Source organism: Pituophis catenifer, unplaced genomic scaffold, assembly GCF_029215685.1.
Source record: "Pituophis catenifer annectens isolate HBS135680 unplaced genomic scaffold, rPitCat1.0.hap2 SCAF_8, whole genome shotgun sequence".
In the NCBI taxonomy this organism is placed as follows: Eukaryota; Metazoa; Chordata; class Lepidosauria; order Squamata; family Colubridae; genus Pituophis; species Pituophis catenifer.
In genome coordinates, this window is record NW_027256888.1 from 63,858,203 (window position 1) to 63,884,947 (window position 26,745).

General features: G+C 41.7%; 1 protein-coding gene across 2 annotated transcripts; it reads left to right on the forward strand.

The window, feature by feature from the left end:
• Nucleotides 1-18,096, forward strand: LOC139320776 (alcohol dehydrogenase 1-like). Of its 2 annotated transcripts, none has more exons than XM_070949223.1 (9): nucleotides 1-116; nucleotides 5,084-5,185; nucleotides 6,495-6,636; nucleotides 10,141-10,228; nucleotides 10,712-10,934; nucleotides 12,506-12,766; nucleotides 14,295-14,430; nucleotides 16,262-16,400; nucleotides 17,686-18,096. In XM_070949223.1, the coding sequence occupies exons 1-9, from the start codon at nucleotides 99-101 to the stop codon at nucleotides 17,708-17,710; spliced, it is 1,134 nt and encodes a 377-aa protein (XP_070805324.1). In that variant the 5' UTR covers nucleotides 1-98; the 3' UTR covers nucleotides 17,711-18,096. The 2 variants fall into 2 exon arrangements, with proteins under 2 accessions (XP_070805324.1, XP_070805323.1); XM_070949222.1 differs by having other exon boundaries at nucleotides 17,930-18,096.
• Nucleotides 18,097-26,745: the final 8,649 nt, after the last annotated feature.

A 26,745-nucleotide genomic window follows, 5' to 3' on the forward strand; every position in this document is an offset into this window, starting at 1 on the left:
GAAAAGTTACTCATGTATCTCTCAGAGCCAGAGCAATCAAGGAGAGAAGTCATTTATAGAAGAGCTTGGACACATTCTAAGCAGGGAGCTTGGAATACATGGCGACTGCTGGGAAGGTAAGGAAGACTCTTAATCAAAACCTGCCTGGACAGCATAATGTACATGGTTATTAGACCACTTCTAAAATGGAAGCATTTAAGTGCTCCATAAAAATGTATGGAGCATTCTGTGAATTTCACTTGTGCTGATTTACTCTATTCTCTGCAAAGGTCAGGCTTGAAGAACTATCCCACGCTTGTGAATTCAAAAAGTAAAGCTGCCTGACAAGTAAAAAAAAATTAAGCTTTCTGGAGCATTGTTGAAATGATTTAAAATTCTGCCGTGGGTAAGAAAACATATAGTCGTTTGGTTGCTTTATTAGAGCGTAGCATTCTTATCCTTCACCTGAACTCTAGGCAGACAAATGCTGACACAATTAGTCTTGTGCTTACAGTACTAAGACTTAGTGTTGTCTATGGAGTATTTAGGGGAGGGCCTTCTCTGTGGGGGCACCTACCCTCTGGAATCAGTTGCCCCCAGAGATAAGGAGAATCCAAGACCTTAGTGCCTTCCGCCGTGCCCTTAAAACCCACTTTTTCCAGCAAGCCGGGCTGGCTTAAGAAGAAATTTTAAATGTTTTAATTGGTTTGTATTTTTAATTTTGGGCCAAATTTATATATATTTTAATTGTTTTTAATTTGTATTTCATGTTTTTTAATTCTGGCTGTACACCGCCCTGAGTCCTCAGGGAGAAGGGCGGTATATAAATTTAAATTAAAATTAAAAATTAAAAATAAAATAAAGCACTCACAATATATTCTTCCTATATATTGGATTACTCGAGTCATTTCAAGATTGCATTCAAGATGTTGGTTAGAGATAATGGAATCACGATCTAATCTATAGTATCAGAACGGGGTAGAAAACTGTGTTGTTGTTTTTTCCTGTTATTTTGCTCTGCTGAGGAATTTTCAGGATGAGAGCAGGACCAGCAGCATCTAATAAGCCCTGTGGATGAGTATTAGTTCCCAAATATGTTATTAGGCAGTTTCATCTCGGGGGCTTTAAATGTTGTACCATGTTTGATTTAAATTGATACCGTGTTTCCCTGAAAATAAGACCCTGTCTTATATATATATTTTGAACCCTGAAATAAGCGCTTGGCCTTATTGCCAGGCGCTCAAAAGCCCGATTGGGCTTATTATCAGGGGATGTCTTATTTTGGGGAAAACAGCAGGGGTGAAATCCAGCAGGTTCTGACAGGTTCTGGAGAACTGGTAGTGGAAATTTTGAGTAGTTCGGAGAACCGGCAAATACTACCTCTGGCTGGCCACAGAGTGGGGAAGGAATGGGGATTTTGCAGTATCCTTCCCCTGGAGTGGGGAGGGAATGGAGATTTTGCAGTATCCTTCCCCTGCTACGCCCACCAAGCCACGCCCACCAAGCCACACCACACCCACCAACCACACTGACAGAACCGGTAGTAAAAAAATTTGGATTTCACCACTGAAACAGGGTAGTATTTTCATTCAAAGGGTTTGGTAATGTAAATGTGGACAAACCTTTGTTCTTCGCCATGCAGAAGACCAACAGTATTGAGAACCAGGAGACTCTGGGCTTTCATCTCACTTTAGGTTTGAAAGCCAATTGAGTGACTTTGGGCCAGTCACTCTCTCACAGTCCAACTTACCTCACAGGGCTGCTGTTGTATGGAAAAAAGGAGGGAGAAGAGACAGATATGTTTGCTGCCTTGAGCTTTGAGTTATTTATAAAAATAATAAAATCTTAATTTTTTTTTCTTGCCGTGCAGAAAAGTAATTGAATCTCACTGCAGTTTAAGAGAAATGTGCCAAGAGTAAACAAAAATAGTGTGTGTGCATGTGAATGCGTGTGTTTCCAGAGTAATGTTTAAAACAGAGTTTTCAGCCAGAAATCGTTGGATTTAGAGCTAATGCTTCCCACTCTTAGAATCTCTTTTCTGTGGCTTTAGAAACTCATCTAAATATGGGACAACTTTTTCGTTCGTTTTGCATTTATGGCACAAGATTCTCAAGTAGCTTTTTTTTACTTAGTAATAAATTATAACAAATGTAAAGTGTTTTGACTTGCAAACTCTGCCAAACGTAAAAGAGAACTACTTCGTGACAAAATGAATGTATGTGTGCTTGAGGTGAGGGAAGCCCATTTCTTACATGGGAACAGAGATCGTACAATTACAACCAGACCAGAAATGAAAGCTGGGAATAGTTGCTATGCATACATTGCTGTACATGATGTTAGACATTCCTTTCCTCTTTATGCTATATATTCTTTTACTGTTTGTGCCATTTGTGCGCCTTCGAATCAGTTTTTGACTCCTGGTAACTAGCCTGGACCCTTAACCGCTACGCCAAACTGGTTCATAAGTAAATTAACTTCTGTTATTACCTAACTTACCTAAGTACCAGAGGTGGGTTTCAGCAGGTTCTGACCAGTTCTGGAGAACCGAAATTTTGAGTAGTTCGGAGAACCGGTAGTAAAAATTCTGACTGTCCCAAGTCCCAGTTGATTAGGAGGAAATGGGGATTTTGCAGTAACCTTCCCCTGGAGTGGAGTGGGAAAGGAGATTTTACAGTATCCTTCCCCTGCCATGCCCACCAAACCATGCCCCGCCCACCAAGCCACACCCACAGAACTGGTAGTAAAAAATTTTGAAACCCACTACTGCTAAGTACTGACTAACCTACTTCTGTCTGTCTATCTATCTGGTATATAATTAATTACATAGTTAAAATGTTTTCTTATTTTCTGATTTTTGCAAGTTCAGTTAATTGGTATAAAAAGGTGTTTTTTTCTCAAAGAACTTGACTTCATATTGGCATGTGAACATGTTTTTATGAACATCTTTCCATGGATGTTTAGTTGCAATTCTGTATATTATATTTGCAAGCATATTTCCTAACATAAGGAATGGCCTTCCCTGCTATTTTTTTTTTCATTTGGTGAACCCATTACAGATTACAAATATTAAGCTGCAATTGTATGCAGAGTTAGCTGAAAGTAAACCCCAGTTAACATTCTGCATAAATATGACTAGGGGCATCCTTCCTCCCACTGCTTAAAGTGTTCTTGCATCTATAATCCTGCAGAAAACTAAACTAGCATAAATTTTGTAGTCTTCATTGCAATTTGGATTGCCTTTCTTCTGGCTTGCAGATCAACAATACTGTCCTCATGTCCCATGCTAGAAAAGCTGCCTTCAATTTTCTCACTTCACAGGGTCACCAGCAAACCATCTGCTCCAATATTAGTGTAATTCAAGGGTGTCAAACTCAATTTCATTGAGGGCCGCATTAGGGTTGTGTTTGACCTTGGGGGGGCTGGGCTGGGTGTGGCCAGCTCAATGCCCGTTGTGTCAGGGGCGCCTGTGGTGCCTGAGAACTCTGCCAGAGAAAACGGGTTCCCGAGCTCCGTTTTTGGCTGCAACAGCGGACCTCCCAAGCTCCGTTTTCACTGGCAGAGGTACCACGGGCCAGTTCTTCATTGTTTCCAGGGTGGCCCCATGGGCCAGATCTAAACACCCCGTAAGCCAGATCTGGCCCCTGGGCCTTGAGTTTGACGCCCCTGGTATAATTGATGGTTGTTTTGACATATCAGTCTCTACCACCTTTTCTATGAACAGGCTCCACTTTGCCTGCCAGGTGAGCATGAATTGAGCCGTCTTTCAGAACTCACCTGCTGTCTCCTCTGGCCTTTGGAGAAAGGCAAGAGGAAGCTCTTTACCCATCATGGCTGTGTTCCCATCGATCAGCTGCTTGATAGATTCAGATAGTTCAGGCTTGACCATAATAGCCGCCGCCCCCGCGCTGCCCCCCTGCCCCCCCCCGCCCCCCGCTTTGTTGTCCTAGCAATTCTCAGCCATTAAGCCTCCAAAATAAATTGTAGAAGCTGATTGAGAGGGTGGGTACAATAGCAGAGAGCATGCTGGCCTTCTCTTACATGTCTGTTTGTACCCGTTCCCTCTACCTCTGCTTGTCAACTGTTATGGGGACTGATCCACAACTTAGTACAGTACCTGGTAAGTACAGGGGAAAAGCCAAGCTTGAAAAAAACTGTATTCTCCCATTGTGTACATCAATGGTGGGTTGCTACTGGTTCTACCCGGATCAGCAAGCCAGTGGCGGCAGCAGTGGGATGCTCTGCCCACCTGTGCCAGATGCTTCTGCACAAGTGCAGAAGCATCGTGAGCATGCGCAAGCGTGCGCACAAGCAAACCAGTAGCAACAGGTTTTGCAACCCACTACTGGTGCATACCATTATGCTCTAGAGACAATACTGTACTACAGTACTACAGAGCCTGTAGTACAGTGGACTAAAGCACTGTTATTAACATCTGCTGCTTGCAATTACTGCAAGTTCAAATCTCATCAGGCTCTAGGTTGACTCAGCCTTCCATCCTTTCAAAGGTAGGTGAAATGAGGACCCAGATTGTGGGGGCAATAAGCTGACTTTGTATAAATATACAAAAGTATGAAGGCTATTGCTTAACGCATTGTAAGCCGCCCTGAGTCTCCGGAGAAGGGCGGCATATAAATTAGAAAGCAAAAAAAATACCTAGGGATCAAGAGGAATATGCCCGCCCTCTTCTAAATTGGACAATAGGTACTAGGCAGGGGTGGGTTCTACTTACCTTTACTACCGGTTCGCAAAGGGGCCGCGTGTGTGTTCTTCTGTGCATGCGCAAAAGGATTTTGATGATGTCGGGGTCAGTGGGCAGAGCCTCCCGCCGGTTTTACTACCAGTTCTATAGAACCGGTGCGAACTGGGGGCAACCATCACTGGTACTAGGTTAATTCCACTCCCTACTGATAGAATGGTTGGAGAAGTACTTCAGATTATATCCATGGTAAAACTGCCATAACTTGTTAAAATAAACCAAAGAGGTTTAATTGCCTTCCTTTTCTGGTTTAACAGTTCTTGTCACTCCTCTGGCTTACAAGACATATTCTGAGCATATATTTGCTCATTCCTCTGACTTCTCTTTTGATGGTCCATGTATACACAGGTGATTAAATGTAAAGCTGCAGTCATCTGGGAACCAGGCAAAGCATTTTCGATTGAAGAGGTAGAAGTAGCACCACCAAAGAGCCATGAAATTCGAGTGAAGGTAATGCAATGAATAAATTATGATTGTAATAAAATTTGCAGTTGTCTTGCATCTAAACTATTGAGACTTGCTAAAAAGGCTGCTGTTTAGGAAAACATAAATAACAAGACTTGAACCAAGATGCTGCTATCCGAAATGTCCCTGTTGATGGTTGCTCCACCAATCATCCAGTTCTTGTTAGCGCTTTTTTTTTTTCAAAGGGGTTTCCCTTCAGAATCATTTTGGAATAAATGTTTTGTATTGCTGACAGTTTCTTGATCTCCCTTTTGTGTTTGGGTACAGGCAGTGGTGGGCTGCAACCGGTTTAACAACCGGTTCTGTGAGTGCGCGCGCCTAACGCGCTTGCACACAGCGTTCAAAATACAGCAATTTGAAGCTCAGCTGCTTACCTTCTAAGGCAGCCCCAATAAGTAGAACAGTGGAGGCATGGAAATCAGCTGTGCCACCCTAATCAGCTGAGCCAGAAAGAAGGAAATATAGGACAGGATAGGTGGGGGCGGCTGGGTGGGCGGGGCCAGCTGATCGTCAGAACTACCGGTTCACATGCACCGGTCCAAACTGGCAGCAGCCCATCACTGGGTACCTGCAGCTTGTGAAATAGGTTCTTGACTATATCACATTACTGGTGGTCCATAGAGATTGTTCCCCTGCAACAGTTGCTTTTCTTTTGATAAAATGGCCATAGAACTATTGTACTCTCCAGAAAAAAGAAAGATGCAAATCGCCAGATTCTGCATCAACGAATATTCTGCATCCAGAATGAAGAAGGCAACTTGTATATATTTTATAGAACCAGTTTTTAATGAGATCACAGTTCAAATTTTGGTAACCACCCAAAACAAATCATTTTGAAACATGCAATACAGAAACCCATAAATTTGGTGTTCTTTCTCATGATCTCCAGGCAAACTAAAAATCCTTAGTCTTCCTTCCTTTAACTGTATAACTGTTATGTGATGTGATTGGAAGGATTGTTCTCTTTGAAGGCTTCCACAAAGCATCTTCTGGGTTCACTGTGCAAAGAAAATGCTGGATTAGATAGGCTTTGGGTCTGGTGAAGCTCTTTAGGTGAAAATATGAAGTGGACCAGAAGTGGGTTCCTCTTTCCTTCACTACCGGTTCAGAACTGGGAGTGCCGCTTGCGTGTGGCGCTTCTGCGCATGCGCAGAGCATCTGTGATGACGTCTGGGCGGGTGGGCGGAGCCTCCCGCCACCACCACTACTGGTTCACGGGAATGGGGGCGAACCGGTAGAAACCCACCACTGAATTGGACCCAAGCGTTGAAATGACATACTCTTATCTGTACAGATGGTAGCCACTGGGATCTGTCGGACCGATGATCATGTATGGAAAGGGGTTTTTCCAAACATAGATTACCCTGTTATTGGGGGCCATGAAGGAGCAGGCATCGTTGAAAGTATTGGACCAGAAGTCACTTGTGTAAAACCAGGTGAGGATATTATTATTATTATTATTATTATTATTATTATTATTATTATTATTCACATTGGATAGTACAGTACTAGGAATTTCAGGCAATTCTGAAGATGCAGCTATATTTTGAAATATTCAAAAGGGATCAGGTTCCTTATTCTCTTTTGATAATAATTACAAAAGGCCACACTCCTTGAATGCACACATATACTACACTGTATATATTACAACATTGTTGGTTGTTCGGAAGAATTTGATGCTTATGAAGGCCTATATCAGCTAAACTGGCATCTATGACTTGATATTGTTGTGTATATTATAGTAATATCTAGGTACTTGACAAGGACTCAAAAGGTAAACAAACATGTCATATCCAGTCTAAACATCTGGCTGATTGTGCAACCAACCATAAGTTATTAATATTAAAATGTCATAGTGCAATCTCTCTCTTTTAGTTTGAACTTTGAAGTTTATTAGATTTCTATACCGCCCTTCTCCCGAAGGACTCAGGGCAGTGTACAGCCATATTAAAACACATAGATTTATAAAATTTAAAACCAAATTAAAATCAATATATAAAATTGGCCTGCAAATTAAAACATACATACACCCATAATAAAAATCGTAATTAGGCTGCAGCTACTTAAAAATTATGTGAACGGTTGACTTCTTAAAACAGCAGCACAGGGCCGGATTTAGATTGAAAGAGGCCCTAGGCTATTCCACTTATGAGGCCCTTTCACCAGTGGTGGGATTCAATTTTTTAACAACAGGTTCTGTGGGCGTGGCTTAGTTGGAGGTGTGGCTTGGCAATCATGTGACTGGGTAGGCGTGGCTAGCTGGTCACGTGACTGTGTAGGCGTGGGTAGCTCGTCATGTGACCGGGTGGGCGTGGCTATGTGCATAGACTTTTTTCAGAGGGCTGAAAAAAGTCATTTCTGACTGGGCCTCGCACTTTTGACCGGTCCTCACACTTATGACCATCCTCACATTTATGCCCGTGCAGCTTTCTTAACAACCATGTCACTCATTTCACAACTGCTTTTCTTCACCATGGTGACAAGATAGGGCAAAAACGTAAAATGTGAGGACAGTCGTAAGTTCGAGGACTGGTCAAAAGTGCGAGGACCAGTCAAAAATAACTTTTTCAGCCCTCTGAGTAGTCCATATGCACAAAAGGACTACCCAGAGGGCTGAAAAAAGTCATTTCTGACTGGGCCTCGCACTTTTGACCGGTCCTCACACTTATGACCATCATCACATTTTATGCCCGTGCAGCTTTCTTAACAACCATGTCACTCATTTCACAACTGCTTCTCTTCACCATGGTGACAAGATAGGGCAAAAATGTAAAATGTGAGGACAGTCGTAAGTTCGAGGACTGATCAAAAGTGCGAGGACCAGTCAGAAATAACTTTTTCAGCCCTCTGAGTAGTCCATATGCATAAAAGGATACAGCAATAGAGAGGGATGAAGGAAGGGAAGGGAAATTAGAGTAGGAGAGAGAGGGAGGAAGAGAGGAGGAGAAGGAGAAAGGAAGAGGAAGTAGGGAGGAGAAGAAGAGGGGGAGGAAGAGAAAGTGAGAAGGAAAGAAAAGAGAGGTGGTAGGTTTGAGGAGAAAGATTGCTGTACAATAAAAAAGATGAAAGGGAAGAAAGCCAACCCCAAACAAATATAAAGATATTAAGATAAAGAATGAATTGTTAAACTTTAAAGAATAAAAGAGAACAAATATGAATAAATAACAATAATTAGAAACACACATACAAACATACAATGTATTTTCTTTGAACAGAGTATTTGGCCGGTTCACAAATTTAAACAGTGTTTAGTCATTTCAATTAAATTTACAATTTCTATATTTCCTTTTTGCCATATTTATTCCTCATCTATTTTTGTAAAAAACCAATATTACCCTCATCCTCATCTCTAATCTTAATCAAATTCAATTTTTCCCTTCTATTCTATATTATACCCCTTCCCATTGTCATCTATTTTTATATCCATCCTCATATTGGTTAATTATGTAATATTACAGTTGTTTAATATGAATTCAACATTTTAATATAAATCAATTAGTTATATAACTACCTTTTTTGTATATTAATCAATATGAACATGAATATTCCAATTATTTCCATGCAATCCAATTTCTTACAAATCAATTAATTAGATTTACCAATAATAATAAACCAAATAATTTCCCCCATATATTCCTCCAAACCACAACTTAACCATTTCTGCTTTCAACACAGTATACAATTAATAGTATCTCAATTATTACAATTCCCTAGTTAAATAGAGCTTTTTTTCTTTTGTGTTTTAAAATCTCCTCTTTTTCCCTAAATTTCCTGTTGTTTGCACCTACCTTTTTTGGTGAGGAAAAAGAAATCTGCCTGCCTAATTTTCCAACCTGCAAAGCCAACAGCCTGCTTTACTTTCTCTTTCGTTTTTCAGTATAGCTAGGGGGGAAAAAATCAGCACTCTTTGCAAGCAAGGAGCAGATCTGTGAGCAAAACAGCTGAGAGCAAATCAGCTGGGGTCGGAGCCGATCTAAGCAAGGGCTAATTAGCCTATGCTGAAGCTCCGGGGGCCAATAAAATTACAAAAAAAACACCAAACCCTTTGTTAAATTGCTGGCTCCCCCGCCCCTCGCCCACCACTATTTATTGGCAATAAATAGTGGTGCGGAGGGGTGGGGCAAGCCAGCAATTTAACAATGGGTTCGGCTGCACCACTGGCTCTAGGGCGGCCCTTTGAAGCCCCGCAGCAAGAATTTGAAGGTTTTTTTTCCTCTAGCCATCAAAGGCAGCAATAGATGGGGAGTGGGCGGGGTAAGCGAACGGCCGGCGATCCAACAGAGCAGAGAGTGAGGGTGAGTGAGTGAAGGCGTGGAAGCTGCTTTCTCCATCCTGCTCTCTTGCGTCCAGAGCCGGTGGGGAATCACGTGGCAGCCCACGTGGATCCCAGGCAGCGGAACTCAGGCTAGGGAAGGGGTGGGCAATTGTGGCTCTTTTACAACCTGTGGCCTTCAACTCCCAGAATTCCTCAGACAGCCAAGCTGTCTCAGGAATTCTGGAAGTTGAAGTCCACAGGTTGTAAAAGAGCCACAATTGCCCACCCCTGGCTATGGTAGGCTGGTGCCGTGCGGGTGGGAGGTGAGGGGCGGGCGAGCCAGCAATTTAACAAAGGGCTCGGCCGAACCCCCTAGAACCCCCAGAATCCCACCACTGTGTAGGCCCCTCTTGATCTTGAGGCCCTAGGCTGAAGCCTAGTTAGCCTATAGGAAAATCCGGCCCTGCAGCAGCATCTTTCCTCCTGGCTCATGCAAAAGCCTGAAAAAAATATAAACTGTTTTAAAGAATAGCAAAGTGGTGATGACCAAAGATCTGAAATACATCCTAGGAATTATTCTCTGTGTGTATAGCTTAAATATTGATTCCTTGAACTTTTATTAATAGGCTATGAGATTTTTAACCCCAAAATGATCACATTAGGACTGATTTTTATTCCCTGCAAGGTGACAAGGTCATTCCTCTCTGTGTTCCTCAATGCGGACAATGTGACTGCTGCTCGAGTCCAAAAGCCAACTGCTGTCTCAAATCCCAGTAAGTTTGTTGTACATATTACTTATTTGGGTTTTCCAGTTACAGCAGGGGTGTCAAACTCAAGGCCCGGGGGCCAGATTCGGCCCATGGGGTGCTTAGATCTGGCCCGCAGGGCTGTCCTGGAAACAGTGAAGGACCGGCCCGCAGTGTCTCTGCAGAAAAACGGGGTCGGGGGAGGCATGCATGGCCCACCCGAGCTCTGTATTCACTGGCAGAGAGTTGCAGGAGGCCGCCATGGCTGAAAACGGAGCTGAGGAACCCCTATTTTGCTGGCAGGGCGCTCAGGCCGCTACAGGCACCCCCGACCCGAGTGACATCAAGCTGGCCATGCCCACCCCTGTCACGCCCACCCTGGCACCCTGAGGTCAAACACAATCTTTTTGCGGCCCTCAATGAAATCAAGTTTGACACCCCTGAGTTACAGTGACCATTTCTGACCAACCCAGACTATGACAAAACACTGATTTGAATCTCCTCAAACAGCATTTATAAAGCTTTTCAAAGTCTGATGCCAGATGGAACCAGCAGGTTCACCTGCCGGGGGAAACAGATTCATCATTTCCTGTGGATAAGCACCTTTTCCGAATACACGGTGATGCCTGAGGCATCTATTGTAAGAATTGATGATGATGCTCCCCTGGATAAAGTTTGCCTCTTTGGCTGTGGCTTTTCAACTGGCTATGGGGCTGCCATCAATTGTGCCAAGGTAAGAAGAACTTCATGCTTCCTGCTTTGGTTGGAAGAAGAATTCATTCCATATGAATAGAAATGAACCTTGATTTGTTTGGCTTTTGCTGTAACTTGTGTTATAAATATACCGTATTTTTCAGAGTATAAGATGCTCCAGACTATAAGACACACCTACCTTTTTTTGGTGAGGAAAACAAAGGAAAAGAAATCTGCCTCTGTCCCTCAGCAATTTTGCCTCATTGCAGCAAACAGCAAATAGCCTGCTTTACTTTCATTTTGGTTTTCAGCATAGCTTGATTAGCACAAGAAAAAAAATCTGCTCCCAGCAATTTACCTCCTTGCAGCAAGCAGCAAAGGTCCACTCAGCAATAGGCAATGGCAATCCCTGCAGTCTGAAACAGCTGAGAGTCGGGAGGCCGATCCAACGGACAATCAACTTGTCCTAATTAGGCTGTGCTGAAGCTGAAATGGGCTGTTTCCTCTTGCTGCTTGCTGCAAGGAGGTAAATTGCTGGGAGGCAGAGGCCACAGGATGGGGGCAAGTGGGTGGGCCGGGCTACATTTGGTGTATAAGACGCACCTAAATTTTCACCCCCTTTTAGGGGGGAAAAAAGGTGCATCTTATACTCCGAAAAATATGGTAACTACTATGATTTGAGTAATCCTGATCTATTGTGATTGGTTACATTGTAAATATGGTGTTAACTTGTAAACCATGGGTTAACTTGAGGTCAGTCTCTGGCTTGTTTGATTTTGACTTGATAGATCTTGTGAATCCAATTATTAAGATTTGTAAATCATGGTTCGTGGCTTAGTACAACAGAGTGGCAAACAATGGCTTATTGTAACATGGAAACTCAATCATAGGTCTGAACACACAAGTGTTGCAAGGATATCATGCTGCTAGTTTGGACACAGAGAAGTAATGTCAAACATCCTTGTCAATTTATTACACATTGTGAAATAAATTATATTCTCTGCACTGTCTCCAGTCCTAGGTTATACCTTTTCTTGTGTATGTATTCTAACCAGGGGTGAAATGCTCCTGGATCGGACCGGATCACCCGATCCGGTAGCAATTTTTCCCTGTGGTTCAGCGATCCTGGAGCGATCGCCGCCCGGGTGTCATTACTTCCTGGTTTTAACCAGGAAGTAATGTTTTTTTACCTTCTGCGCATGCACAGGTTTTGCGCAAGTGCGCGCGCGCATGTGACACGCATGTGTGCACGTGACATGCATGCGCGCAGAGCATGCACTTCCTTATCTAAGGAAGGTAAGTAGATTTCACCCCTGATTCTAACCTTCTTGTTATATTCCAATGGTTAATTTTGTGGTATTGCACTTTTTTCTTGAAACTAAAACTATTTTTATTGCATTCTGCTCAGCTTTATTTATTTTATTTATTAAATTTATACGCTACCCATCTTGTGGTTTGAAGTGACCCTGAGTGACTCTGAGTTTTGTGTCCATGCTTGCCTTCTTGTTCTAGCCTTTGCTTGTTCTCATGCCATCTTCATCCATCCAGCTCCTGGGTTTGTTTGGGTGTCTTCCAACACAAGATTCTTCTTTGTATGATTTTTTTTTTCAGGTTGAGCCTGGTTCTTCCTGTGCCATCTTTGGCTTAGGAGGTGTTGGTTTGTCTGTGATCATGGGTTGTAAAGCAGCTGGAGCATCCAGGATTATTGGGATTGACATCAACAAGGATAAATTTATGAAGGCCAAAGAATTAGGAGCCACTGAGTGCATCTGCCCCCAGGATTTTGAGAAGCCGATTCACGAGGTGCTCGTGCAGAAGACTGGTCTTGGTGTGGACTATACATTTGAAGTGATTGGACGCATTGACACAGAAGTATGTGATTTGCATTGGCAATAATCTCTTAGGTTCAAATTTCCATTTTGTAGCAGAAAGCACCTTCAGATATTAGGATTAACATTCAAGCGGAAAATATTCTAGTGTCTTGTGGTCACATATTCTATATTTGGGGGGGAATCTTTTTTCCATTTTCTAGGAAAAAATGTGAACGTTAAATATATTGTATGTCCAACACATGCATACTTTGGAATCTTTGTAGTAGTATCAGCGAGTCACATCTAAGGATTATGATTATAAATAATCTCCTCCTCCTCCTCCTCCTCCTCTTTTTCTGTTACCCAGAGGACAAATGAGCAAACTGACATATTGGTTGGTCCTTCCAAGTTACAATTATATACAGGTAGTCCTTGAGTTACGACCACAATTGAGCCCAAAATTCATGTTGCTAAGTGAAACATTTGTTAAATGAGTTTGCCCAGTGGTGAAATCCAAATTTTTCTACTACCGGTTCTGTGGACGTGGCTTGGTGGGCATGGCAGGGGAAGGATACTGCAAAATCTCCATTCCCACCCCACTCTGGGGCCAGCCAGAGGTGGTATTTGCCAGTTCTCCAAACTATTCAAAATTTCCGCTGCCAGTTCTCCAGATCCTGTCAGAACCTGCTGGATTTCACCCCTGAGTTTGCCCCAATTTACGAATTTTCTTGCCATGGTTGTTAAGTGAATCATTGCATTTGTTAAGTCAGCAACGTGGTTGCTAAGTGAATCTGGATTCCCCATTGACTTTGCTTGTCAGAAGGTCGCAAAAGCAGTTCATGAGACCCCGGGACATTGCAACTGTCATAAATGTGAGTCAGTTGCAGAGCAGCTGACTTTTGATCATGTGACAATGGGGATGCTGCAACCGTCGTAAGTGTGAAAAACTGTCATAAGTCACTTTTTTCAGTGCCGTTGTAACTTTGAATGGTCACTAAATGAACTGTTGTAAGTAAGGACTACCTGTACTGCCCATATATTGACAGTAGGTTAAAGAAAGAAGTGAGGAGAAAGAGGTACCTTGTTCCAGCAAGAAAGACCTGTGGTGGCGCAGTGGTTAGAGTGCAGTACTGCCAGCTAATTTTGCTGATCACCTGCTGCCAGCAGTATGGCAGATCAAATCTCACCAGGCTCAAGGTTGACTCAACCTTCCCTCCTTCCGAGGCGAGTAAAATGAGGAGCCAGATTGTTGGGGGCAATAGGCTGACTCTGTAAACCGCTTAGAGAGGACTGTAAAGCACTGTGAAGCGGTATATAAGTCTAAGTGCCATTGCTATTGCTAAGACAGATAACCCATCCAAACAACCAAACCCCATTATCTGAATGAAACTATTGTCCATTTTTAATTCTTGTTTCCGAATGCTGCTAAGTGCACTAAGATGCACTAAGGATCTCCTGTTTATTCTTTGATGTAGCTGTATTCTCTTTTTTTATATAAGCAATACCTCTAGGATTATGTACAACCTATTTGTGGAAAACTTAGACAACAGTCTGTTCACTTGAATTCTTTTTCTTTGGGTCTCAAATAGGTCAGTGCCCTTGCATCGTCCCACCTGGGCCATGGGATTTGTGTATTGGTGGGGGCACCTCCTGCAAAATCACAGCTCTCTTTTGACCCTGCTCTCCTGCTCACAGGAAGGAAACTATTAGGCTGTCTGATTGGAGGTACGCATTGGCTAATGTGGGTCATAAATAAGATACTTCTAACCAGTATGTGCATGTGATTCGTTTTTCAAAATAAGAAATATGGTTTTTGATTGGTCCAGCTTGGTATAAAATTGTATAAAGTTGTCTTGACTCATCTAAAGAATTCTATCTACTATCTGCTTAGTTTCAGCCTCTGAATTGTCTCCATTTCCCATTGCTGAATTTAAACAGAGAACAGGAGGCTCTGGTTAGGAAATGCTGTTTTGTCAAGATTCTCAATATCTTATTAATGGAATGGAATGGAATGGAATGGAATGGAATGGAATAGAATAGAATAGAATAGAATAGAATAGAATAGAATAGAATAGAATAGAATAGAATAGAATAGAATAGAATAGAATAGAATAGAATAATAAACAGAGTTGGAAGGGACTTTCTAGTCCAACCCCGTATTTAGGCAGGAAACCCTATACCATTTCAGACAAATGGTTATCCAAACTCTTCTTAAAAACTTCCAGTGTTGGAGAATTCACAACTTCTGGAGGCAAGTTGTTCCACTCGTTAATTGTTCTAACTATCAGGAAATTTCTTCTTAGTTCTAGGTTGTTTCTCTCCTTGATTAGTTTCCATCCATTGCTTCTTGCCCTGCCCTCAAGTGCTTTGGAGAATAGCTTGACTCCCTCTTCTTTGTGGCAACCCCTGAGATTAGCTACAGTTTTCTTAAGAAATGACATTATAATGAAAAATGAATAATAAACACTTACCCCTTTTCTAATATAACAGCATTTATCATTGTAAGTATTGTGATATAACTGAAGAATTTGCTTACAGCTCAGCTTTCACCAACCTAATGTTCTCCAATTGCATCATTTCAATATTTTGAAGGACAGATCTCTATATATAAAAGCAAAAACCACTCACACCATAATCACGAAATCTCCAGAACCGTAAAGCCTACAAACTTGAAATTTGCCACATATGTTCCTCTTGGCTTCTAAGTGCCTAAGAAAGGATTTTTCGAAATGACCATCAGAACATTAGTATTTCCTATATTATTATTAACACGCTCTGATGCTAAGGAGTTCTACTCCCACTCCCCACCTGAAAAGAAATCTATTCCAAATGCAAAACACAAGCGGGGGAGAGGAGTTTCACTTTCAGTTTTACTTTCACAGCAGGAAGCAGCTTTAATACAGAACACTTGAGCTAAGCCACGGCCAGGTTCCTTCCTGTCTCCTTCTTGCTCACACAGCAAATAGTGTTTCACTTTCCAAACAGCCCTCTGATGCTAAGGATGCTACTCCCCCTCCCCACCTGAAAAGAAATCTGTTCCACGTTCTGATGCTAAGGAGTTCTCCCCAGCTCAAAAGAAATCTGTCCAAATGCAAAACACAAACAGAGGATAGGAGTTTCACTTTCGGTTTTACTTTCACAGCAGCAAGCAGCTTTAATACAGAAAAGTTGAGCTAAGCCATGCCCAAGCTCCTTCCTGTCTCCTTCTTGCTCACTCACACACTGACAGGATGCTAGCCAGATGAATACCGATGGATGCTGCGGGCTGGGACATTCTACTCCCCTTCCCCCTCTGTTCCAACTGCCAGTTGCATTATATTAACACACTCTGATGCTACGGAGTTACACATTCTACATTAAGTTTCAGGCTGTAAGTGTCAATTTATCAAGCCCGAGCACATAGTTTCGTAGCGAAGCAGGGGCATCCAGCTAGTTTATTATAAGTACACCAAAGTTGGTGATGCTGCAAAAAACAAAAAAAATCATTTTCAGTTCTTTTATGCAAAGAAATGAATAATTCAATTACTATTCCTATTTGTTTTCTTTTATAACCCAGGTTGGAAATTAAAAGATGCTCTCCCTAAACTTGTTTTGGATTATATGAAACATAAATTTAATACAGATGCATTAATATCTCATGTATTGCCTTTTGAGAAGATCAGTGAAGGATTTGAGCTTTTACTTTCTGGAAAAAGGTATGATTGTGTCAGCACATTACCAGCTGTCACATTTTATTCCTCTTGTTTTGTCAGATCTTTCTTCTAAAGATTTCATGCTGATACAGTTTCATCATTATAACTGACCTCTAAAGTACATGAGACTAAGAAGTAGTGATGTCACAAGGATAACCTGTCATACCTATGGATGAGAATATTTATAAAACAAGTTGAACAATGGGGTTCTTGGTGTTCTCTGAGTTTGAAAATTTTCATGCAGACGTTTTATTACCAAACTAGGTACCATCATCAGCACTAGCTCTGATTATGTTATTGTATCTAGCATAGTAGTGAAATATGTGCAAAAAAACTAACCAAGCTCAGAAAATACCAAGGACCCCATGATACCCTGTGAACTTCAGAACTGTGTAGGAATTTGAATCCACATGTTTTTGATCAAGAGATCACTGTCCCTTTCCAGTCCAAAGAACTTGAATTTCCATATACTTGGAAATGACAAGGTGTTTTTTTTTTAATTTGATTTATATGCCACCCTTCTCCGGAGACTCGGGGCAGCTTATAGCGCGTTAAGCAATAGCCTTCATACTTTTGTATATTTATACAAAGTCAGCTTATTGCCCCCACAAACTGGGTCCTCAATTTACCTACCTTAGAAAGGATGGAAGGCTGAGTCAACCTTGAGCCTGGCGAGATTCGATCTTACTTTAATTGCAGACAGCTGGTGTTAAATTACAGTGCTCTGTCTGTTGAGCTATCCAGGCTCCTGGATCAAAGATTGGCTTTGGCTAAATTATACAAATAAAAGATAGAATGAATGGAAATTGTTCTTCTTGTTGTACAAATTGTCGTACACTGCCTAGAGTACCTTTTAGTGTTTTTATACAAATTTGATTAAATAAATAAACACTCATTTTTATAATACTTATCTTTTTATGTGAATTTATATAACTTGTTTTTATATTTGTTGTTACATTTGATTGTTGCATGCTGCTCAGAGTCACTTTTGGTAAACTGGGTGGCTATACAAATTTGATTAATAAATATTCATTTTTATATTTATCTTTTAGTGTGGAGTTTTATATTTTTATATCTGTTGTTTTTATAATTGTATTAACTATTGTTACATAATAGTCTAGAGTTGCTTTTTGTGAGATGGGCAGCTATATAAATGTGATTGATTGATTGATGGATGGATGGAAATGGAGACAAGGTTATTGCACTAACACCTTAGTGTACATTAGATATTGCTAGGTAGACATTGCTTGCAAATGTGTTAATCCTCCTCTTTCGTTTTTTCTTTCAGCATTCGCTGCGTTTTGCTGTTTTAAAACTACAAATTTAACCTATCTCACAGTCTCCTTTGCAGTTTTGTGCAGTTTTAATAGCATCTCATTTAATACTGTACAACCATGTAATCTGTGCTGAAAACATTTATAATCAATTACATTGGTAAACAAATATGAAAAGCCACTTAATTTATAAGTTGTTGTGGAAAAATGCTTTTGATATGCTATTAAGGCCAGCTGATCCTCGTATCGTCATTACAGAGATCCATCCGTGTTTCCACAGCATGCAAGATATGTTTACCGTTTGGCCAGATTCAATGAAAAAGCAAACATGGAATCTTGGATCTTGGATTGAAATGTCCTATTGTGTCAAACAAATGGAAAAGTTACTTGTGTTATGTTGCAATAATAAATTGAATCAACTATAATCCTTTTTGAATAGTAGTCTTGTACCTATTGCATATTGGCTAACCCACTATTAAACAAATGAGATTGTTTTTTGCTATGTTTGTAGCTAGCGTGCCACCAAAATTGCCTGGGACAGATTTTGTGACATATCTCAAAGATGTCTGAACTTTCTTTGTCAAATCCATACTTGAGACACTACTCTAGTTAGGTAACCAGGGATGGGATTCAGCTGGTTTGGACTAGTTTGGGTGAACCAGATGTTAATTTTAATCTGGTTCACCGAACCAGTAGTTGCAAGGACTGGCTGACCCCACCCACCCCTCCCCTCCCAGGAGTCTCCATGCAGCCCATTTTGGATGCCAGGTAAGTGCAGGGCCCACACGGAGGCTCTGGGAGGGCGAAATACGGGCCTACTGGAAGTACTGGAAGTCCGAAAACGGGCCTGTTTCCGGCCTCCAGAGGGCCTTCAGAGCCTGGGGGAGGCCGTTTTCGCCCTCCTGGAGGCTCGAAAAAAGCCTCCAGAGTCTTGGGAGGGTGAAAACACACATACACCCATGGTGCAGGAGGTTGAGTAGGCCACACCCACCATGGCCACGCCCACACAGCAACCAGGCAGAGAACCGGTTAAAATTTCTGAATCCCACCCCTGGTTAACACTACTGCCACCACTACCCTTCAGAACCACATTTCCTCAAAATTTGCACAGCCCCGACAATGTTATCTTTCAGGAGAGCTTTTTAAAAAAGGGGTTTTCCAATGGGCCATGATGCAAGTTGACTTTGTCCCCAAATTAGATATTTAAAGTTTAGATTATTTTGGAATTTCCTTGAGGTGCTGACATCTGTCCTTCCATTTTTATAACTGGTTCTTCTCTTTTAGGATGATGAATGGTTTGAATTAAAAAAAAAAAACGGTATGCCACCTTGAATTATTTTGTGATTGGGCATCTTATAAATTGAATGAATGTAGGAATGAAAGAATAAAAACAATACGTTCCCACACATTTCTGTGTCACTTTGGTTGGTCATAATAAAGGCATTGATAAATTTAGATTTTGCCATTTATTTATTTTGTGGATTAGCATAGTTGGAAGGGGGTTTTGTCTCTGGATTAAATCATAAATCTAGAGCCCCCAATACACAAAGTAGCATAATTTCTATTTCCTTTTGGAAAACCAAGGTCCGTGATCATTAGCAAACGATAGGCAATAAACAATAAAATATTCTCACCCCTGGTTTAGAGGTTGGCCCTCCCGGAAGATCGGTTCATTGCTAAAATATTACAGCCCTCTCCTGTCTGTCCCTAATTGATAAGTCTGATAATCGAGTGTGCAAAACTTTCTAGCTAATGTATCTGCAATAGGAAGAGGGGAGTTAGCATATTCTAAGTAATCTGTTTAGAACAGGAAGAGGGGAGCAGCCCTTTTTCCATGCTGTCCTCCTTCAGAATGGTAGGTGTTCTTTGATAAGGCTATCGTGTGACCTTCAAGGAGTTTTAGGGCAAGGATCTGAGCCAAGAATGAGAGGCCTAAAAGCAACATGAAGGTTTTTTTAAAAAAATGGATTTCTGTAGCTAAAACTAGCTATAGTCCTACACGGGTGGGCTTCAAAAATTTTAGCAAGGGGTTCTCTGCCTGTTTGCTGGGTGGGTGTGGCCATGGTGGCCATGGCCTAGTCAGCCTCCTGCGCCCGGGGGGGGGTTGTTTCTGCCCTCCCCGGGCTCCAGAAGCTTTTGTCGAGCCTCCGGAAGAGTGAAAACGGCCTCCCCAGGATCCGGTGACCCTCCGGAGGCTTCCTGAACTTCTGGACTCTTGAACTTCATTCTCCCAGAGCCTCTGCATGCACCCTGCACTTACCTGCATCCAAAACAGGCCATATGGGGACTCTTGAGAGGGGCAGGGTGGGGTAGGTGGGGCCAGCCAGGAGTGGAATTCGGGACTTCTCCAAACCGCACAGAATCTTAGCCAGAGGTTCTCCCGAACCCCTGCAAACCCCCAGCAGGCCACCCCTGGCCCTACATCACCTTTATGCCCATCCTTTCTGCTTTCTTCCTCTTCTTTCTATCTTCAGAACTGTTCTCCCTTCCTCTTCTCTTAGCTTCTCTTCCCTTTTCTCCTTTGCTTGCCAGCCACTTACTTGGCTTCCCCTCACAGCTTCCCCTCCAAAATTCTCCACCTGACACTTGGCTTTTTGTGGCTTTTCTTTCTTCTTGCATCCAGGCCTAGCAATCCTTTTCTATTCCTACAAAACCTCCTGGTTACCCTGTTTCCCCTGAAAATAAGACCGAACCAGAAAATAAGTCCTAGCATGATTTTTCAGAATGCACATAATATAAGCCCTACCCCCAAAATAAGCCCCAGTTAAGATTGTCAGCCAGATGGATGCATTTAGTACCGTATTTCCCCCAAAATAAGGCCTAATGAGTCTTTTGGAGCAAAAATCAATATAAGACCCGGTCTTATTTTCGGGGAAACATGGTATATTTTTGCAGAATAGCAAGTAGAAAGCTATTTGGTCCCCAGTTTCTTTTTCACACTTCCTCCTTTCGAACCTTCTCCTGCAGGGAATTTCTAAGAAGGCCTTTAAATCTTTACATTCTGTAATTTGACTTTTTTTTTAAATGCTAATAGCTACACTCAACTGGGGGAAAGGTCTCAATTCACACACTTTAACAAGTTGTTGCCAAGATGGCAATTATGTCAGATCATGAATTGATGCCAGAGTGAATTTTTTTTAATGAATGTTCCTGGGGCGAGAGGATAGGTTACCTGAAAGGAATTTGCTCCATAATCTAAGGCAATAGAGGTAGATTCTTAATTGCAAAGCACAACACGTTCACTTCAACCCAGCTTCGGCTTTCAGCTTTCAGTTAGCAGAACATAACTGGTGGGGCTTGAAAATAAGTAATTCAATCCACAAACAGGACTAATGTATTTTATTCTGTTCCAGATCTGGAGTTTATTTACTCTTTGCAAGTATATGGAAGTGGATAAATGAGGAAATTCAATTTTTTTTTCCTCCCCACTCCTTTGTCTGAAAACAATTCATTCTCCTTCAATAGACACAAACAAAACTCTCATACAGGAGACGGTTGGTGTTTTCACTGTCTTGGGAGATTAGACTTCCTCCATTTCACATGGAATGGTCCTGAAGATTCAGACTATGCGATCATACAATTACCAGTTGCAGGATGCATAAAATGAAATGAATTTGCCTAGTATAATCCTGAGCAGAGGTAAGGGAGGATCTGAGTTTAAACTGCATGTTAAGTTGCCATTGAGGACCTGTATACTGCATGGGTCAAAAAGAGGGCTGTGAAAATATCCAGGGATGGGCTGCTGGGGGTTCGCAAGGGTTCGGGAGAACCTCTAGCTAAAATTCTGTGCGGTTCAGAAAACCCACAAATCCCACTCCTGGCTGGACCTGCCCACCCTGCCCCTCCCAGGCGTCCCCATGCAGCCCATTTAGGATGCAGGTAAATGCAGGGTGCACGTGGAGGCTCTGGGAGGGTGAAAAACAGGCCTACTGGAAGTTCGGGAAGGCCGATAACAGGCCCGTTTCTGGCCTCCAGAGGGCCTCCGGAGCCTGGAGAGGCTGTTTTCGCCCTCCCAGAGGCTTGAGGAAAGCCTCCGAAGCCCAGGGAGGGCAAAAATACCTCCCCACCATGGTGCAAGTGGCCGACTAGGCCACGCCCACCCAGCAACCGGGCAGAGAACCCCTTGCTAAAATTTTTGAAGCCCATTGCTGAAAATATCTACAGACCCCTCACATCCTGGATATAAATAGTTTCAACTTCTACCCTCAAAATGATACTATAAGGCACTGCACACCAGAACAAGTAGGCACAAGGACAGTTTTTCCCCCCATGTCATCACTCTGCTAAACAACTAATTCCCACAACACTGTCAAACTATTTAGTAAGACTGTATTAATATTATTCTTCTCATCTTTCCTATTACCTATCTCCTTTTCTACTTATGACTATAACTTTGTTATTTGTATCTTTACTATTTATATTGTTTAATTTAGTTTCCTAGTGCAGTTTATGTTGATTCTATCAATAAGTTTATGTTTATGTTTATGTTCTATAAACAAGTTTATTGTTTATGATGAATGTATTTTTATGATGATTATGGTCATGATTTATCACTTTATATCTTTTATGTACAATGAGAGCTTCTGCATCGATGACAAATTCCTTGTGTGTCCACTCACACCTGGCCAATAAAGAATTCTATTCTAATTCAAATCTATATTGTATCTACCCAAAATACTCATCTACACATACACACACACACACACATTTTTCTTAGAACTCAGAACCGTATAAAATTCACATGTATAAGCAGACGCAAACATGCCATGCATGGGGATTTTAAATTGCCACTTCTTATCTTGCATGAGCAAATGCCATGATATCTTCTTAGTATTATTCATTTACTAGTACCCTGTTTCCCTGAAAATAAGACCCAACCGGAAAATAAGCCCTAGCATGATTTTTTCAGGATGCTCATAATATAAGCCCTACCCCAAAAATAAGCCCCAGTTAAGATTGTCAGCCAGACTGAGGCATTTAGTACTGTATTTCCCCCAGAATAAGACCTAACTGGAAAATAAGCCATAATGCGTCTCTTGGTAAAAATTAATATAAGACCCGGTCTTATTTTGGGGGAAACACAGTAGGTATATATCTGGAGAAGAACTAGACATGGTAGACCACTATATATACCTTGGCCAATGGATCTCAATGGAAGCTGATACAATAAAGGAAATTGAATGGCATGTTAAATAGCAATAGCACTTAGACTTATATATCGCTTCACAGTGCTTTATAGCCCTCTCTAAGCAGTTTACAGAGTCAACATATTGCCCCCAACAATCTGGGTTCCCATTTTACTGACCTTGGAAGGATGGAAGGCTGAGTTTGAGCCGGTGAGAATTGAACTGCCAAACTTCTGGCAGCTGGCAGTCAGCAGAAGTAGCCTGCAGTACTGCACTCTAACCACTGCGCCACCACGGCTCTAAACAAAATGTGGTTGGCAGGCATTCAGCAGGCTAAGCATAATTTTGAAGAACAACCTCCCTCTATGCCTGAAAAGTTTTTGATCAGTGTGTGCTACTTGTTCTAACATATGCCAGTGAAACATGGACACTAATCTCACAATAGATACAAAAGCTATGAATGGTGCAAAGATACATGCTCGGCATTACAAGACAAGTTAGAAAGACCTGCACATGGATTAGAGAACGAACAAAGGTACACAATATCATCAAGAGAGTAAAAGAATTGAAATGGAAATGGGCTGGTCATATAGTAAGAAGAACTGATGGCAGGTGGACCAAGGCAGTCATAGAATGGATCCCACTTGATAAAAAGCATTCACGAAAGAAACCTAAAATAGTAACAGAGTAGGAAGGGATCTTGGAGGTCATCATCCAACCTCTGCTCACATAGAAGACTTGTATTAGGGATTCAAACCACTGAACTGCTGACCTTTCTGATTGACAAGCTCAGTGTCTTAGCCACTGAGCCACCTAGTCAGGCATCAACAAGATGGATTGACGACATCAGCAAGTATTGTGGGCCCAATTGGCAAAAGAAAGCTCAGGACCGTATTGGTTGGAAACATGCAGAAGAGGCCTTCATCCTGTATTGGATAGACAATGGCTAAAATGATGATGAAGATACAATATTTAAGAGTCCCTTTGATATAGTGGTTACGGCTTCAGGCTAGAAGCCAGAAGACTGTGAGTTCTAGACTGACCTTTGGCCAGTCACTTTCTCCCAGCCCTAGGAAGGAGGCAATGGCAAACTACTTCTGATAAACCTTGCCAAGAAAACTGCACAGACTTGTCCAGGCAGTTGTCAAGATACTTTTAGATTTTAATTCCAGGCATTGCAAACAAGTTTATTCTGTGTTTAGTACAGTACTTTATCATAAATGGATATTTGCATTAAAACATTTCATACAAAACCTACCGTATGTAGCCTATTTTAACTTGGCTCTCAAGTGCTTATTTTGCTGCTTCTTATGGCAGAACAGTCTTTTGACAACCACAAGTTCTTGTTAATTGAACTACGAAACTTTATACAAACTTTCTAATGTAAAATATTTGGCTCAGCCAACAAGGAACTCATAGTCTAAATATTTAGTGAAATATCCTGATAGATTGTTGTTTCCATCAAAGAGGAAAAATATGTTACATATGATCTTGCATTTTAAAGCCCTTTTATTCTTTGAAACCATAAGCAAAACAAAGTTAAACAATTGATGTGACATTTTAAAAGAATGCAATGAGTAATAGAAGGTTCCATAACAACTGATCTGTGAATAAATGAGCTAAACACTATATCGTAAATACTATTGAAATCAAGTCTATCCCACATTATAAGGCCTGCTGAAAAATCCATATCAGCATTGACAAATTGAAACTGAGTTTTCAACAGCTGGTTTATAGATTGTATTAAGTCGTTGGGGTTTTTTTAATCAAAAGTGGCTAGTTCATACACGTATTAAAACAAATAACAACTTAGAAACGGCAACACTTGGATTTACACAGTATCCTAAGATCAAAATAAACACGATGCCTTAGGGCCTCGCGTAATATGAATTTGGTCACTGAAATCTAATTCAGAATATATAAATCACTTTCTTGTAGAGCCTTGACTCAAAGCTATTTGCCAAATGCAGACAAAAAATTTTTTGCCCCTCTTTGAAAGTTCTTCCTGCAGACTGTTCATTCTATCTATAAACTTCTCCATTATAAGGGCCAGCTAATCAGAATTTCAATCAGAATAGAGCTGAAAGGGAGAATGGAGGTCTTCCAGTCTGACGCCCTGCTCAAACAGGAGACCCTATACCAGTGATGGCGAACCTTTTCGGCACCGAATGCCCAAACCGGAACACGCGCCTGCACGCACATGCACACCGGAGCCCGGAAATTGAAAGATCAGCTGGCCAGTGCGCATGTGTGCACCAGCCACCTGATCAAGTTTCCGATGCGCACATGCGCGCCGGCCAGTTGGGCTTCGGGTTTCCGGGGCTCCAGCACGTGCAAAGATTAGCTGGCCAGCGCGCATGCGCACACCAGAAACCAGAAGAGCAGCTGGCAATGGCACACATGCCCACAGAGAGGGCTCTGAGTGCCACCTCTGGCACGCATGCCGTAGGTGTGCCATCACGGCCCTATACCATTTCAGACAGGTAGCTGTCCAGTCTCTTCTTAAAAACCTCCAGTGATGAAGCACCCACAATGTGTGAAGGCAACTTCTGTTCCACTGGTTAATTGTCCTCACTGTTAGGAAGTTTCTCCTTAATTCTAGGTTGCTTCTCTCCTTGATTAGTTTCCATCCATTGTTTCTTGTGTTGCCTTCTGGTGTTTTGGAAAATAAGTTTATCCCCTCCTCTCAAATATTGGAATACTGCTATTATGTCTCCCCTAGTCCTTTTTTTCTCTATCGACTGAATTTGTTTATTTGTTAGTTTCTTAGGTCTATAATATCCCACTTTGCATGTACTAGGAAGAGAAAAGTCTTTAATTGAAGACTAAAATTTGACTGTAAAGAGTAAAAAGATCTATTATGAGATTGTCACCAACACTGGTTGATACCTGGCAACACACAAAGCAGTTAGCAAGATACGCAACGTATTTGCTACTAGGACAGTGCTGCCTTTATAATCCTTCTAATTGCTATGGATATGTTTACCATGAATACACATTTGTCCCTCAATGCTAATTAAATTATTTATACACTGTCATTAAGGGGATAAATGCCTGGCAGAAATTATGACGAAACCATTTAAGATTCTTCTTAAATGCCCAAAAGCATGTTTCTGCCACGAACCCTGCTTTCAGTTTCCTGGAACTTGTTGATGGACTAGAAGTCCTCTTAAAATGAAATGTTCACTCACCGCAGAAAAACCGCGTAGTAGCATGGAAACGCAGACAATTACTGGTCCATGTTTTACAGCTGCTAATAAATATAGAGCAGATAGGCACAACAATAAAGAACTAAATGAGACTAACCATCATCCATCTCCAAAACAAGTATGCATTTGCTATTTTTGACCAACTGTCCACTTGCAAGCAATCTACAAATATGGCATAAGAAGTTAATGCAACATCCTGTAATAGGGATAGGTAATATGATGCCAGAAGACAAAAGCTGGCCTTACACATTTCTAATGCCTTCTGTCCACCTTCCTGTCCCCACCTGGTTTTATATACCAAACATTCTGTTAATTAAATAATAACAGATACACAGTAGAGCAGGGGTGTCAAACTCTATTTCATTGAGGGCACATCAGGGTTGTGCTTGACCTTGGAGGACTGGGGAGGGCATAGGGTGTGGCCATGATGGGTGTGACATGGGACTCGTGTCGGGGGCACATGTGGTGGCCAAGTGCTAAGGCCAGATTTCCCTGAGACCCTCACTCACTCTCATTATAATCTCCTTCCTTCCTTCCTTCCTTCCTTCCTTCCTTCCTTCCTTCCTTCCTTCCTTCCTTTTCTTCTTTTTCCCTCCCTCTGCATTCTCCTTTCTTCTTCCTTCCCCTCTTTTGTTATTTTTCCTTCCTTGCTCTCTTCCCATCTTTCCTTCTTTTTCTTTGTCTTTCCTCTTTCTTTTTCTCCTTTCCTGTCCCTTCTTGGGTGCTCAAATGCAAAAGG

Excerpts from the sequence above, each read along its gene's own strand:
- LOC139320776 (XM_070949222.1), top strand. Across the intron at positions 10,935-12,505 it reads CTGCCATCAATTGTGCCAAG|GTTGAGCCTGGTTCTTCCTG; the intron begins GTAAGAAGAACT and ends TTTTTTTTTCAG. Across the intron at positions 16,401-17,929 it reads CTTTTACTTTCTGGAAAAAG|AGATCCATCCGTGTTTCCAC; the intron begins GTATGATTGTGT and ends TCGTCATTACAG.